At 37.7% G+C, this 13,168-nt stretch overlaps 1 protein-coding gene across 1 annotated transcript in view; it reads left to right on the top strand.

The window, feature by feature from the left end:
- LOC140170155 (uncharacterized) overlaps nt 1-13,168 on the top strand; it is a 122,713-nt gene that overhangs the window by 47,999 nt on the left and 61,546 nt on the right. Inside the window, 1 exon segment of the mRNA XM_072193475.1 lies at nt 2,644-2,826. Within this exon segment, the coding sequence (XP_072049576.1) occupies nt 2,644-2,826 (183 nt within the window).

The raw sequence follows: 13,168 nt of genomic DNA, 5'->3' as shown, positions 1-13,168 counted from the left end.
GTACGCTGAACCCAATAACTAATAAGTGCTCAAAGCCATCCAATATTGTATACTTACCTTCCCATGGACAAGATGCCAGTTGCTTTAATATCCCACAATCTCAAGTCAATGGTCCAAGCAGATACTGAAAAAGTTGTTTGGATCAAAGTGTTGCAGGCCAATAGGGCAATAATGGAAGCCTGATAGTTGACTTAATATCCTGTCCGATTTGCAATCAACAAAATCAGTACAATTTAGCAGTGTCAATTCTGATCGTGCATCTTTACCAGAGGTAAGCAATAGTCAAAATATGTATCATTCCAATTCTAGTTTATAGTTCTATTTTAGTCTGTAAAGTGTAAAAGTGGAACATGACCCCTATTCACTAACCTTTGTTATATGATACACCCTGTCCAAAGTTATGTTCTACCTCTCTCTATATGATCTATAACAACTAAGTATGGACCATAAATTGGTAACATGACCTTTACCCTATTTGTGTAAGCTCCATGCATTTTGGTATAGGTCATGTTCTGTCTTTTACTGAATAGACTATAGACATGTCTTGAATGTATCTGGTGTAGCGTGAAACTTCTCAGAATAAGTGTGGATATACCATGCATTTTGGTATAGGTCATGTTCTGTCTTTTACTGAATAGACTATAGACATATCTTGAATGTATCTGGTGTAGCGTGAAACTTCTCAGAATAAGTGTGGAATAATATGTATTGTGATCAACCAAATCAGTCGGATGTCAGGAACATTTATTTTGAGATATAGCCAATAATATTATAATAATAATAAATATATTATTTATTTACAATAATATTATTCAAAATCCTTTACATTTTATTGTTCTGCACAACACTAAAATGGCCATATCTCTGGAACCGTAAGTCTAATTATGATTGGGTTTCCAGTAAAATAAAGCTCTGAGGATGGATCATGTAATGAAATTGAAAACTGAATTTTGATTTTGATCGACATTGGACTCATTTAGCTTGATCACATCACATGCTTGAGTAATTCTGAACAAAACAGTTAGTAAATTTTCCAGGTAAATATGATTTAAATTAATATAGACACAATGCTGCAATTGTTTTTTATTGAAACCTGTATTGTTATTTTAAGAACTTGTGAGAGACAAGTGTTTTTGCATCTTAGGACCTAACATTTTGATCAATTTTTAAAGGAACATCTAATATCTTAATGTCATTTCTGTTAAATGTTACTCTATTTTAGCTTTGACTACAGGTAAAAACAGGTGGTAGCCGCATTGCATTCTCTAAATTCAGTAAATTTTCATCGTCAACCGTGTAATTGAATGGGATTATTTTGAAATTTTAAAACGCTTGAAATATCAGAAACAAATAGGGCTATGTTGATAAATAATATAAATACAAGCTAAAACCGTTGGGGTTCGATAATGAACCCCACAAAACTAACCGCTATATTGGAAAATGCCATACGGCCTGGCGGTTTCACAAGTTTCCGCCTCAATCATGTCATCCGCCACCTGGGTAAAAATGGGGTTCAGAGACCTATTTAAAATGACAACAACTGGTTCCTGACATTGTAGAGTTTATTTTGATATGTACATAATCCACACAGCTGCTCTGAATCCAGATTGATTCAGGTGGATTTAACTGAAGCACACCTCCTCCACAGCAAGTCTGTTTGTCTGTTACCTTCTCAGCATTTAAAGGATGAACCCGGCAATTATAACATTATACCATATATGTGATGTGATCAAGCAAAATGAGTCGGATGTCGGAAATATTGATTTTGAGATATAACCAATAATAGCATTCAACTTCTTTTGTATTTTATTGTTCTGAACATATCTCTGGAACGATAAGTCTAATTATGATGGGGTTTTCATCAAAATAAAGCTCTAAGAATAGCTCATATAAAAAGATTGAAAACTGAATTTTGATTTTGATCGACATCGACATTAGACTCATTTTGCTTAATCGTATCACATATGTTAGAAAAGTAATTAGCAAGCATGAATCACATGATTTTATTTAAAACAAACTCATATTGACCATGAAAACAAATAAAAACCGGCTCTCAACATGTGATATTCAAAATTCCTGTGCCAAAATTGTCTAGTGCAATGACGTCCTGGTTAATTGCGCTCAATTGTTGTCAGCCTTCATTGTATACTGGGACTTCATTGCACTGGACAATTTTGGCGCCCGGAAATTTTGAATATTGTGTGTTGAGAGACGGCTGTATTAATTTGTTTTAATAAAAACAGCCGGCTCTCAACACACGATATTCAAAATTCCAGCGCCAAAATTGTCTAGTGCAATGACGTCATGGTTAATTGCGCTCAATTGTTGTCAGCCTTCATTGTATTACTGGGACTTCATTGCACTGGACAATTTCGGCGCCCGGAAATTTTGAATATCACATGTTGAGAGATGGCTGTATTAATTATTATGGTCAATATGAATTTGTTTTAAATAAAACCATGTGATTTGTGCTTGATAATTAATTTTCTATCATATAAGTCATAATGTTGTGATTTAAGGGCACAATACAATGGCATTGGCGGGGCTCGAACAAGCAACCTTCCGATTTTGAGTCAGAGCATGTTTCGCTCTGCCATCGTGCTCATAAACATTAAACATGGATTGAATTATTTGTATTTTCAGCTGAGTGTGACTCAGGCTACTACTGTCCAGGAGGTAATGATAGTCCTAACCCATCAGGCCTGGAATGTCCAGAAGGTCATTATTGTGAGATTGGATCAGGTACACCAACAGCGTGTCCGAATGGAACGTTCTCTAACACAACAAGGAATACAGAGCTGGCTAATTGTTTGCAGTGCACACCAGGTAAGAGCTTCAGTATATTAAATAATTCATAAAGCTGTGAAATATTCGCCCATGGTAAGAAAACTGCTGATTCCTTTTTCAGCACAGAGGTTTTTTTTAACTGGAGCCATTGAAAAGGGTGCCAGCTAACTAAAAAAAGAAGTTGTTTACTGCCATAAAAAAAAGCTGTTTCTGCCTATGTATAGTATTGTCATCCCTGATATAAATGGGTATGTATAACATTCACTTACGGTTCAGTGGCTGGATCAATTGCAGCATTTGCCGATGTAAAGAATTAGTATAAGAAAATTTTTCAAAGCTTGATTTCAGGGTTTTTGTGATTTTTCAAATCTTGGTACTTTGTTTTAATTTCAGTTCATTTTCTGCCTGTTTAGCATATTTTCCATACTATTTCAGGTTGTTGTTTTCAAGCGGTTCCATTATGTTTTATCAAGCACTTCCATCCTTGTTTGAATAATGCTGTATAGTCTAAAAAATGAATGCATCATTAAAAATGAATGCATTAGCAGATTTTCTATTTTTCTTCTCTCATGCATCACGGCCCTGCAAGGTGCTAACACTTCAAAGTGTTCATAGTTCTGATCGCTACACAGCCATTTCGCGCATCCAGTTGCCCACCAGATGTCACGACATCCGGTGGGCAACTAGGTGCACCACTAGTTGCCCACCGGTTGCGGCAACATCTAGTGGGCAACTGGATGCAGCTGCACCAGGTGGACATGAGGATGTGGTGACATCTGGTGGCCTACCTGATGTGGACAACAGGTATGCTGACAGATGTTCACACGTGAGTTAGAATTCAGATGTAGACATCTGCTAGCATTATGATTGTATACATGCGATTGCACTGCAGATGTAGACATACCGTGCACATCTACATGCAGTCATCAAAAATATTTTTGGCATGATCATATTTTTTAAGTTTTTGGCGATTTAATTTCCAGATGGCTCCTGTGGTGGTTCCCATTTTCTTTTCTTTTCTAACACTGTGTTGTTTGGATAGTACGTATATGCGTTGGTGGATCTTTTGTTTTCATGGGTTTTGTTATTTTGAATGTTACAAATTATTTTTTAACAAAAATCTACTTTTGATGGTTTCCACTTTCCATTCGTGGTTCGTGGTTTTATTGGCTCCAAGTTGTTTAGCTATTACTAATGCATTGCTTGATCTTTTTTTTCATGGATTTTTGTTATTTTGGATGTTGCAATTTTTTTTTATCAATAATTATACTTTTTGACGGTTTCCACGTTTCAGTAGCGGTTCCCAGTGTTATTGGCTCCGTGTTGTTTAGCTGGTACTATAATGCGTTGCTTCAAGATCTTTTTTCATGAATTTTGTTATTTTTGATGTTGCAAATTATTTTTGATGTTGCAAATTATTTTTGGAACAAAAAAAATCATCTTTTGATGGTTTCCACGCTCCAGTGATGGTTCCCGTGTTATTGGCTCCATGTTGTTTAACTGGTAGGCCTATACTAATGCATAATTGCTAGATCTTTGTTTTAATGGATTTTGTTATTCTCGATGTTGCAAATTATTTTTTTGAACAAATATTAATAATATAGGGGTGGTTCCCAGTGTTGTTGGCTCCATGTTTTTCAGCTGGTACTATTTTTAAATGCATTGATTGATCTTTGTTTTCATGGATTGTTATTTTGGAAATTTTAATAATTGTTGATGTTTTTTGCTCTCCAAGTCTCCAGGGGTGGTTCCCTGTGTTATAAAAGCTATATGTTGTTTAGCTAGTACTAAGGGGCTATCATTTTCTTTGGAAGGGGTCTCAAATAGACAGAGGGTCATAAATTTTGAAAAGTAAAATAGGGCGCCATACAATTTTTGATGACGAAAATGTAGGGAGTCACAAGATGACCACAGATAGTTTAGGGCTGTGCAATAATGTTGAGTAAAATTTCCAAACGGCTTGCCAAAAATCGCTTGTTCCCCCCTCTCGCCCGCCAAAAATCGCTTGCCCCCCCCCTCTTGGCATGCCAAATAATTCCCCCCTTGAACATGCCAAATCCCAAATCCCCATCCCAAATTGCAAACTTTAAATGATCTAGATGTACGAGGGGCGGTCAAGAAGTTCGTAGATCTCGGTATGCTACTTTGTCGCACGGTATTGAGTTTGGTCTTATTTGAAAGCTTGTTCCTTCAAAACATTACTGCATAGATATTAGATTTTTTTTTCACTGTATGGACAGGACACTCTTCAGAGGAAGCCAACCTCCATGAATTCACAGGTACTACCAGAAGTGAATACAGGGTCATTATGGAAATTTATTCGAACGGCGGCAGTGAAAATTTAACAATGTACAGTTGCTGTAAATGGTAATGAAGTCCTTGATATTCAACAGCAACGTAATGGTTCTTAGAGTTCAAGAATGGAATGAGCGTCCTTGAAGATCATCCAAGGTCCAAAAGACTTGCTGACCGTTACCACTAACGATATACGTGCTGGTACAGTGGTATTGTTAATGAATACAGAGCAAAAAAAGAAAGATGAGATAGCCACAAAATATGACAACTCTGTTGAATGTGTTTTCAACATTAATCCATTAACATTGGGTATTCCAGGGTGTCTTCTAGATGGGGTCTCAGAATCTTCATGTACAAATTTGATACCAATTGACATATTGAGGATTTGAGGTCCAGGTGATAAAACATACATTAATCACTGGAATTACGAGAGCATTTAGTGGAAGCACCTGGATCTCCCACACCTAAGAAGATCATCACTCGGTCACCATAGTGCAAGGTCTTCATCGCCGCTTTCTGAGATCCAGGGAGAGTCTTGATGGCAGATCATTTGCGAATGAAAGTACAATCATAGGCATATATCATACAATTTTGATAGCAAAATTGAGGCAAGCCATCATGTGAAGAAGGTTGATAGTAGGAATGTGACTGTTCTCGGATTGTGTCCTGTACGCTATTCTTAGTTTGTCAAGCTGCCATTCACAACAGAGGGGTCAGTTAATTAAAGTAACCATATTGTGGTTCAGGCATGGCCTCCAGTTAGTGAAACCTATTTTAGAATTTTAAGTCCTAGCTTCATAATATCAGGTTTGCTGGTGATCAATGCTGGTGAGCCTTCACTGAAGAGTGCTCAAGGAGCTATCGGAAGACTTCCATTTTTTTGACATAGAAGGCTTCCAGAAAAATTTCGACGGGTGCATTAAGGTTTGCAGTGATCATGCTCAAGAGTGAGATAGAAATAATTTGGTTAGTTCTCTTTCAAGTACCTTGTTCTACGAACTTATTGACCGCCCCTCGTATGTTGCGAGCGCAGCCTCTCCTCTCCTCTGCGATTTGCCGAGAACGGAACGATTTTGCTGACAGATTTGACAAGGGAGGTCTCAGCCCCCCCCCCCCCTATCTCCCCTCTAGCTGCAGCCATGAGGCCTATTGTTAAAAAAAAAATGATATAGTTTTAGTAAATTAATTATTTCTAATCCTCGAAAAGCTACAGAGTGCATCTTATTGTAATGCATAGATAAAGGATGTTATGAACAGATATGCCGAATCCTACTGTTGCCACAAAATGCAGTTTAATTTGTACATATCAAATGAAACAAAAAATTATCCCTGCTGCTGAAATGGAATCGCCCTCGTGATGTCACGCGATGTTTCCATGGGAAGCCAATTGGGTGCCTTGTTTGGTATCAGGCGGGCCAATCACAGGCAGCCTTGCTTGGAGCCGTCGGTGGCCATTTTGTTAGCTAAGGCCATTCTCTGTCAGTTTTTCAGCAAGAACGGATGCAGAAATTTTTATCCCACCCACCACTCCCCATATGTCATAATTGATATCTGTTTAAAATTGATTTCAAGAGTTTGATAGTGTGTCATAAAATTTGAGTCTCGCAGTAGTGAGACAAGTACATATAAAGTGTCGGTCTTCAAATTAAAAGGTAATGAGGAATGAGATGAAATCTGAAGAGAAAGGAAAATATATTCGATTGAGAGTTCTTTGAATTTGAATAATATTCTAATTACATTGAGGTTTTTGAGTTACATAGGAGTATGACTATTGTATACGGGTGTGAGAGTGTGCGTGGGTAGATCACTTTAGGTTCAATTTATATCTCAGCAACACATTCTATTCTGTTGCGCAGTTGTATTTTCTGAAATTCTATTTGTATAGGTGTGTTCACTCTAGTGTGTCTTCAGAAGCATTAACAAAATCGATACAATTGGTACCACTTTCAGTCTTAGGTGGTAATGCCCTTCAGTCTTAGGTCGAGTAATTTTATTTATAGCAGGAAGGAAGGAATTAACACCAGGTTGGCATGGGATAGCTAGACAGGGGCCAAGTACTATGCCCTCAGATTTTTCTTGTTCATCAAAGTATAAATAAAAATGAAATATTGGGTTCAAGTTTTTATGAGGTTGCGCAGCCGGCTGGTTATCGCGTTAATTTCTGTTAAAGGCTGCCTTTTGTATTAGACATGATATCCTAGTTATGTATTCGAATTCATAAATGTGCAGAGCATGGCACTGTGTTTGCTTGGCAAAAAAAAAAAAAAATAATGGGTTTTGCAATTAACTCCTTCAACATGTTCAAACAAAAAATCGGGTTAATGGTCCACTGTGGTGAAGAGGCCTCGACCGTAAAATTCAGAGGCTCTTCAAATAATCGCAAACGTGGATCTTGCGGTATTTATTATGTATGTATGTATTATTCACTGAGCGTGTTTGTAGAGAGCCAGCTTATCAGTTAGGCGCTTATCACCGTAGAAGTACTTCAAGATCATTTGCCAGTGCAGTGTGGTATTTCCGTGATAAACCACTACAAGCACGCTTCGTAATATCATTATGCATTTAAAGTGCATTTTGGTCAATCATACATAGTAATGTTATTCTAATTTAATTATATTGATTTAATTGTTACTGCCTAAATGTATTGAGATTTATTTATATACCAATCACTCTTGTTTACATTTAATTTTATTACTTTGTTGAGCTATTAGTATCACTTGTATATTGATGTTGATGATTGATGAAAATGAAATATGAATGAATGAATTTACTAGCAAAGGAGGAATGAGGGGATCAGAAATAGCTTATTCCATGGTACAGGGTACGGATGTTAACAAGTAGTCCTTGTGGCAGTTTTTGGATCATTTTTCTAAAATGATCGATTTAATGTACATAATTATACATGTACTACATTAATAAATTCGATTTAGTAGTTCCAATATCCGGAGGTATCTACCTACTGGGTATTTGGCATGGGTATATTTACCGATGTCCACTATGTAATCTGAATATGAATATAATAGGAAAATGAGAAAGGTATCAGCCATTTAATTTCTTTTGACGCTGCTAGATGACTGCCTAGCGAATTCATGTAAGTCCGCTGCATTTTATATTCTCTCCAGTGGAATTATGGAGCCTTTTATTTCCTCCTCCGAGGAGATATCGTGTAGAGGATTGCCTAGCGAAATATTTGTCCATTGGTATATGTAGCTTTTCCTCCTCGATAAGGAGTTGATCGCTAGATGAGTGCCTAGCAAAATAGTTCCCAGTGTGTTAAGGGGAACTCTTGGGTTATAGGCGCAACAAGCTTCCCAGTAATTGTTGGGAGGCTCGGTCGGGTATTTACTCCGTTCGAAAAAGTTGTCCAGAAATCATTATTATTTGGCTGATTCCAGGGAATTTTCTAAAAACATTGCTTGAATAAATTATGCGTTCTTTCTGAATGGCTGACCAGAGGCCCAAATTTTGGCGTATGTGTTTTCGTCATTTCAGTGTCTGGGGATAATGAAAATGCTGCTATATGTGTGTATCATGTTGAAAATAGGTCAAGAAATGTCACACTTTTAACTAACATTCCACGACAATAACAATGTACACTTTACAGTGTGGTCCAAAAACAACTTTACCCAATTTCATAGGTTGATTTCTCACAGTTTAAAAAATCTGTTTCAATTTTTTTCTGTGTTACCTAGGCTTCTTAGATGGTGCAATCCTATCCTTATTTGAATTGTTTTATCAAAACGAACAATTTGCTTAATCAGGAAGCTCCCTTAGGCCAGTGGTTAAGGCACAGGTCCCGTAAACCTAAGGTCGTGGGTTCGATCCCGGCGGTATCACCTTTTCTACCTGGTAAAAATTATGTTTATTTATGAGCATTCTCATCAAAATGACCAGAAACTCAAGTTTAATATTTGAAATGTCAATTAATTGTCAGCTTAAAAAATTAATAGGATTCTTGTCAAAAATGATCCAACTTATCAAATAGGCCTATGACCAAAAAAGAAATCAAATTAGAATAATTCTTGCCGGAGGGGGACATAACAGAATCTTGTCAAAGTAAAATGAATGATCTTGTCAAGTAATAAGGTCAACATCTTATTAATTTGAATACTTGTTGAAATAAAACGGACATTATAATAAGATTGTTTTTTGTTGTTGTTGGCATCGGTCAGTCTTCGCAGACTATGGAGTAGCGTTGTCTGAGGTGGTTGAAAAGCATCGTCTTGTGTGGCTGAATAGACCAATGGCAGATTTTATTGCAGACCTGACATATGAAGACTGGTGCATCTGGTAGGGTTGGTTTGAATGTGCCTCACTGACTGGCTTTGTGCCTTGCTCGTTTGTTATCAGCAGCAGCAGCATTCTGGATGAGGTCTTCTCCCCTTTTCAGGCCATCAGAGAGATGTTGCTTCCAAGTTTTTCCGATCCCGACACTACCAATAGATTCCCAGTTGACCCAGTTCATGTCAAGTGCTTATCCTTGAAGCGGAGTAGCGATCGACCTTATCTTCTGTGTCCTGATGACAGTTCCGTAGAGGAGATCCTTGGGAATGCGACCATCTTCCATTCGACTCACATGTCCTAGCCTTTGAAGGCGACGTTGACATGGTAGCAATGATGGGATACCCGCATTGATGGGATACCCGCCTTGGGCATGACTTCATTGTTTGTGACCTTGTGATTCCAGGAGATTTCAAGAATGCGGCGTAGACATCTCAAGTGAAATACTTGCAGCTTCCGTTCTTCTAGGTCGTCCATGATTCACTACCATAGAGGAGCGTGCTGATTACACATGCCTTGTAGACCTCCATTTTTATTGTATTGGTGAGCTGTTCTCCCATACTTTCTTAGATAACCTGGAGAGAGTAGAGACCTCCTTGCTGATCCTTTTGTTGAGCTCATCATCCAGAGATAGATCATTGTCTGTGGCAGTAGAGCCTATAGGTAGGTGAATTGATGAACTACCTCAAGTTGCTGATCACTGATGATGTGGATTGATGGTGGAGCTATTATCCCATGGCGATATTGGTCCGATGGTGGCCCGATGTATGTTCAATAATGGCCCAATATCATTTGCTCATGGGCCCAAAATTGGGCTTGGACCAAATATTGGGCCTATATTGGACCAACTTAGGCTGCCACTGTGATGCAAATATAAATAAATTTAAAAAAAAATCGCAGCATCATCAGCAAATAGCATGTCTCTAATCAGTACTTCCCTTATTTTGGTCTTGGCCTTCAGACGTGTAATGTTAAAGAGTTTACCGTCAGATCGTGAGTGACGATACACTCCCTCTGTGGATGACTTGAAGGCGTGCTTGAGTAGTTGGAAAGAAAATGCCAAACAGTGTTGGTGCGAGTACGCAGCCTTACTTTACTCCACTTTTGACACCAAATTCTTCAGACATTGAGCCATCAAACTGGACTGTATCATCATCCCATCATGGAAAGAACGAGTTATGCTGAGTAGTTTGGGTGGACAGCCAATCTGAGGAAGCATCTTGAATATACCATCCCTGCTAACAAGAACAAACGCCTTGGTCAAATCAATGAATGCCAGGTAAAGGGGTTGTTGCTGCTCTCTGCATTTTTCTTGCAGTTGCCGTAGCGAGACGATCATGTCAATTGTTGATCTCTTGGAGCGGAACCCGCACTGTGATTGTTGGTTCACAGCAAAATCACAAATGACCTATTCCAATTGAGGAAATATGATGGAAAGAGCCACCAAATGTCCATTTAGGGAGTGGTAAAATCCAAATTTTACACCAAATTTGAGCTGTTTTTTGTTTTGTTTTGGGTTTTTTTTGTCACATACATGCGCATATTTGTGGGGCTTTGGGGGCGTGAGCAGGGCGGCAAAAAGAAGGGGCATTGGAAGAAGGAGCGGTAAAAAAGAATCATTAAACAAAAAAGGGTGTAGAAATTATGAAAAATGTTTTAAAAATGTGAACAATACATACAATTTTGGGCTTTTAGCTAGCGAATGCCTATAACCCCCCCCTTTTTTTTTTTTTTTTTTGCTCTTCACTTTTTCAAACCACCGATAAAATGGGTCAACCTTTTCGGGATGTTGATGAAGCGGGCGTCAAAGTTTATCTTTTCCGCAGCCCCGTTTAGGATCGGCCGCGAGCATACAATAGGCCTAGGTCTAAATTTCAGAAAATGCAAACGTATGGATGCCATTAATTTCAGCTGGCCACCCAGTAAATTATTTTCTCTAATCGCCCACCCAATAAATTATCCTTATTTACCTCCCTACTTGCCCCCCCCCCTCAACCTGCCAAAAATCGTTTGTCCCTTCCCCTACCGACCTGCCACTCCCCCCCCCCACTCCCCTGCCAAAATATCTTGGCCCCCACCTATAGTGCACCACCCCGGGGTAGGCCTATGATCGTAAAAATGATCAAAATTCAAATCTGGGTACCTTTGTCATTACCCACAGTCATTGCCATAGATGTACTAACATAGCCTGTTAGTGGTTCAGCCGAAAGCCGTGTAGGCCTACTTTAAAAAAAATATAGCTACATGTATTTGAATGAGGCTTCAATTTAATCAATCACTACTGGTCGATTACGATGACATTTCGTTCAGCGGTTCTAAGAACTTGGAAACTTTTCTGATGAGTGTTTTGATCTTGTTCCTCTTTTAGACTTATTTTTTACCAACTCTGTGGATTTTAAACACGTTACCATGGCACAGCGTCATCATCCCTATATCTTCATGTCAAAATTGCCGTGATAGTACGGCTAATCCTCTCGTTTTTCAATAGCTACGCATGGCGATTTTGTTCGAGATAGGCCGAGCGACTCAGGCTAAGCATCATACGACTTATCATATGAGATACCACCAAGTTTCTATTCTACATATTATTACGATTTATGTACATGCTCTAGTACCACATGTAGTGTTGCTATTACAAGGAAATTGATTTGTTTTCAGGTAAAACCCAGGTTTTGTTTTTAATACACTAACTTGAAATTAAATACACTAATTAGCGGCCATTGTTGTTGGCTCTGGAAATATTTTTACTGCATTTTATGCGTAACAATTTTTAAATCGCAGAGTTGAAATTGTGATATATTTCATTTTGAGAATTACAATTATATAAAGGAACATTTAGCCCATTCACCTAAGATCCAGGTGTTGTATAGAATATATTCAATCACAAGTCTATGTCACAATGCATATGTAAACTTTCTTTATCCATGTCAACAATAGAATATTGATCACCAATGGAGTATGGAGCTGTATGAAAAAAAAATTTATAATATAGGGTGTTGACATTGTGCATGGCATAAGAAGGTAGCGAAAATATATGTTTCACTTTTTTAAAAACTATATATGTATAGCTTTTATCAACCTTGCACCTGCAAAGTTTCAGGTATGAATTCCTAAAAATAATGGAGTTAGACTCATTTTTTACCAAATCTGTGGATTTTAAACACGTTACCATGGCAACAGAAGAGAGCGAAAATATATGTTTCACTTTATTTTACTATATATGGTTAGCTTTTATCAACCTTGACACACCTACAAAGTTTCAGGTTCGAATTTCTAAAAATAACGGAGTTAGACTAATTTTTTACCAACTCTGTGGATTTTAAACACGTTACCATGGCAACAGGAAATCATGAAAACATGTGTTTCACTTTATTCTACTGTTTATGGTTAGATTTTATCAACCTTGACATATTTGCAAAGTTTCAGGTTCGAGTTTCTTAAAATAACGAAGTTATGACTCATTTTACCAAATCTGTGGATTTTAAACACGTTACCATGGCAACAGGAAATCACGAAAACACGTGTTTCACTTTATTCTACTGTTTATGGTTAGATTTTATTAACCTTGACATATTTGCAAAGTTTCAGGTTCGAGGTTCTAAAAATAACGGTGTTAGACTCATTTTTTACCAAATCTGTGGATTTTAAACACGTTACCATGGCAACAGAAGATAGCGAAAATATATGTTTCACTTTATTTTACTATATATGGTTAGCTTTTATCAACCTTGACACACCTGCAAAGTTTCAGGTTCGAGTTTCTTAAAATAACGACGTTAGACTCATTTTTTACCAAATCTGTGGA

The sequence above is a fragment of the Amphiura filiformis genome, chromosome 14 (genome assembly GCF_039555335.1).
Source record: "Amphiura filiformis chromosome 14, Afil_fr2py, whole genome shotgun sequence".
NCBI classification, from domain to species: Eukaryota; Metazoa; Echinodermata; class Ophiuroidea; order Amphilepidida; family Amphiuridae; genus Amphiura; species Amphiura filiformis.
Note: the sequence above shows the minus strand (reverse complement) of the source record. Positions and strands in the feature narration are given on the sequence as shown.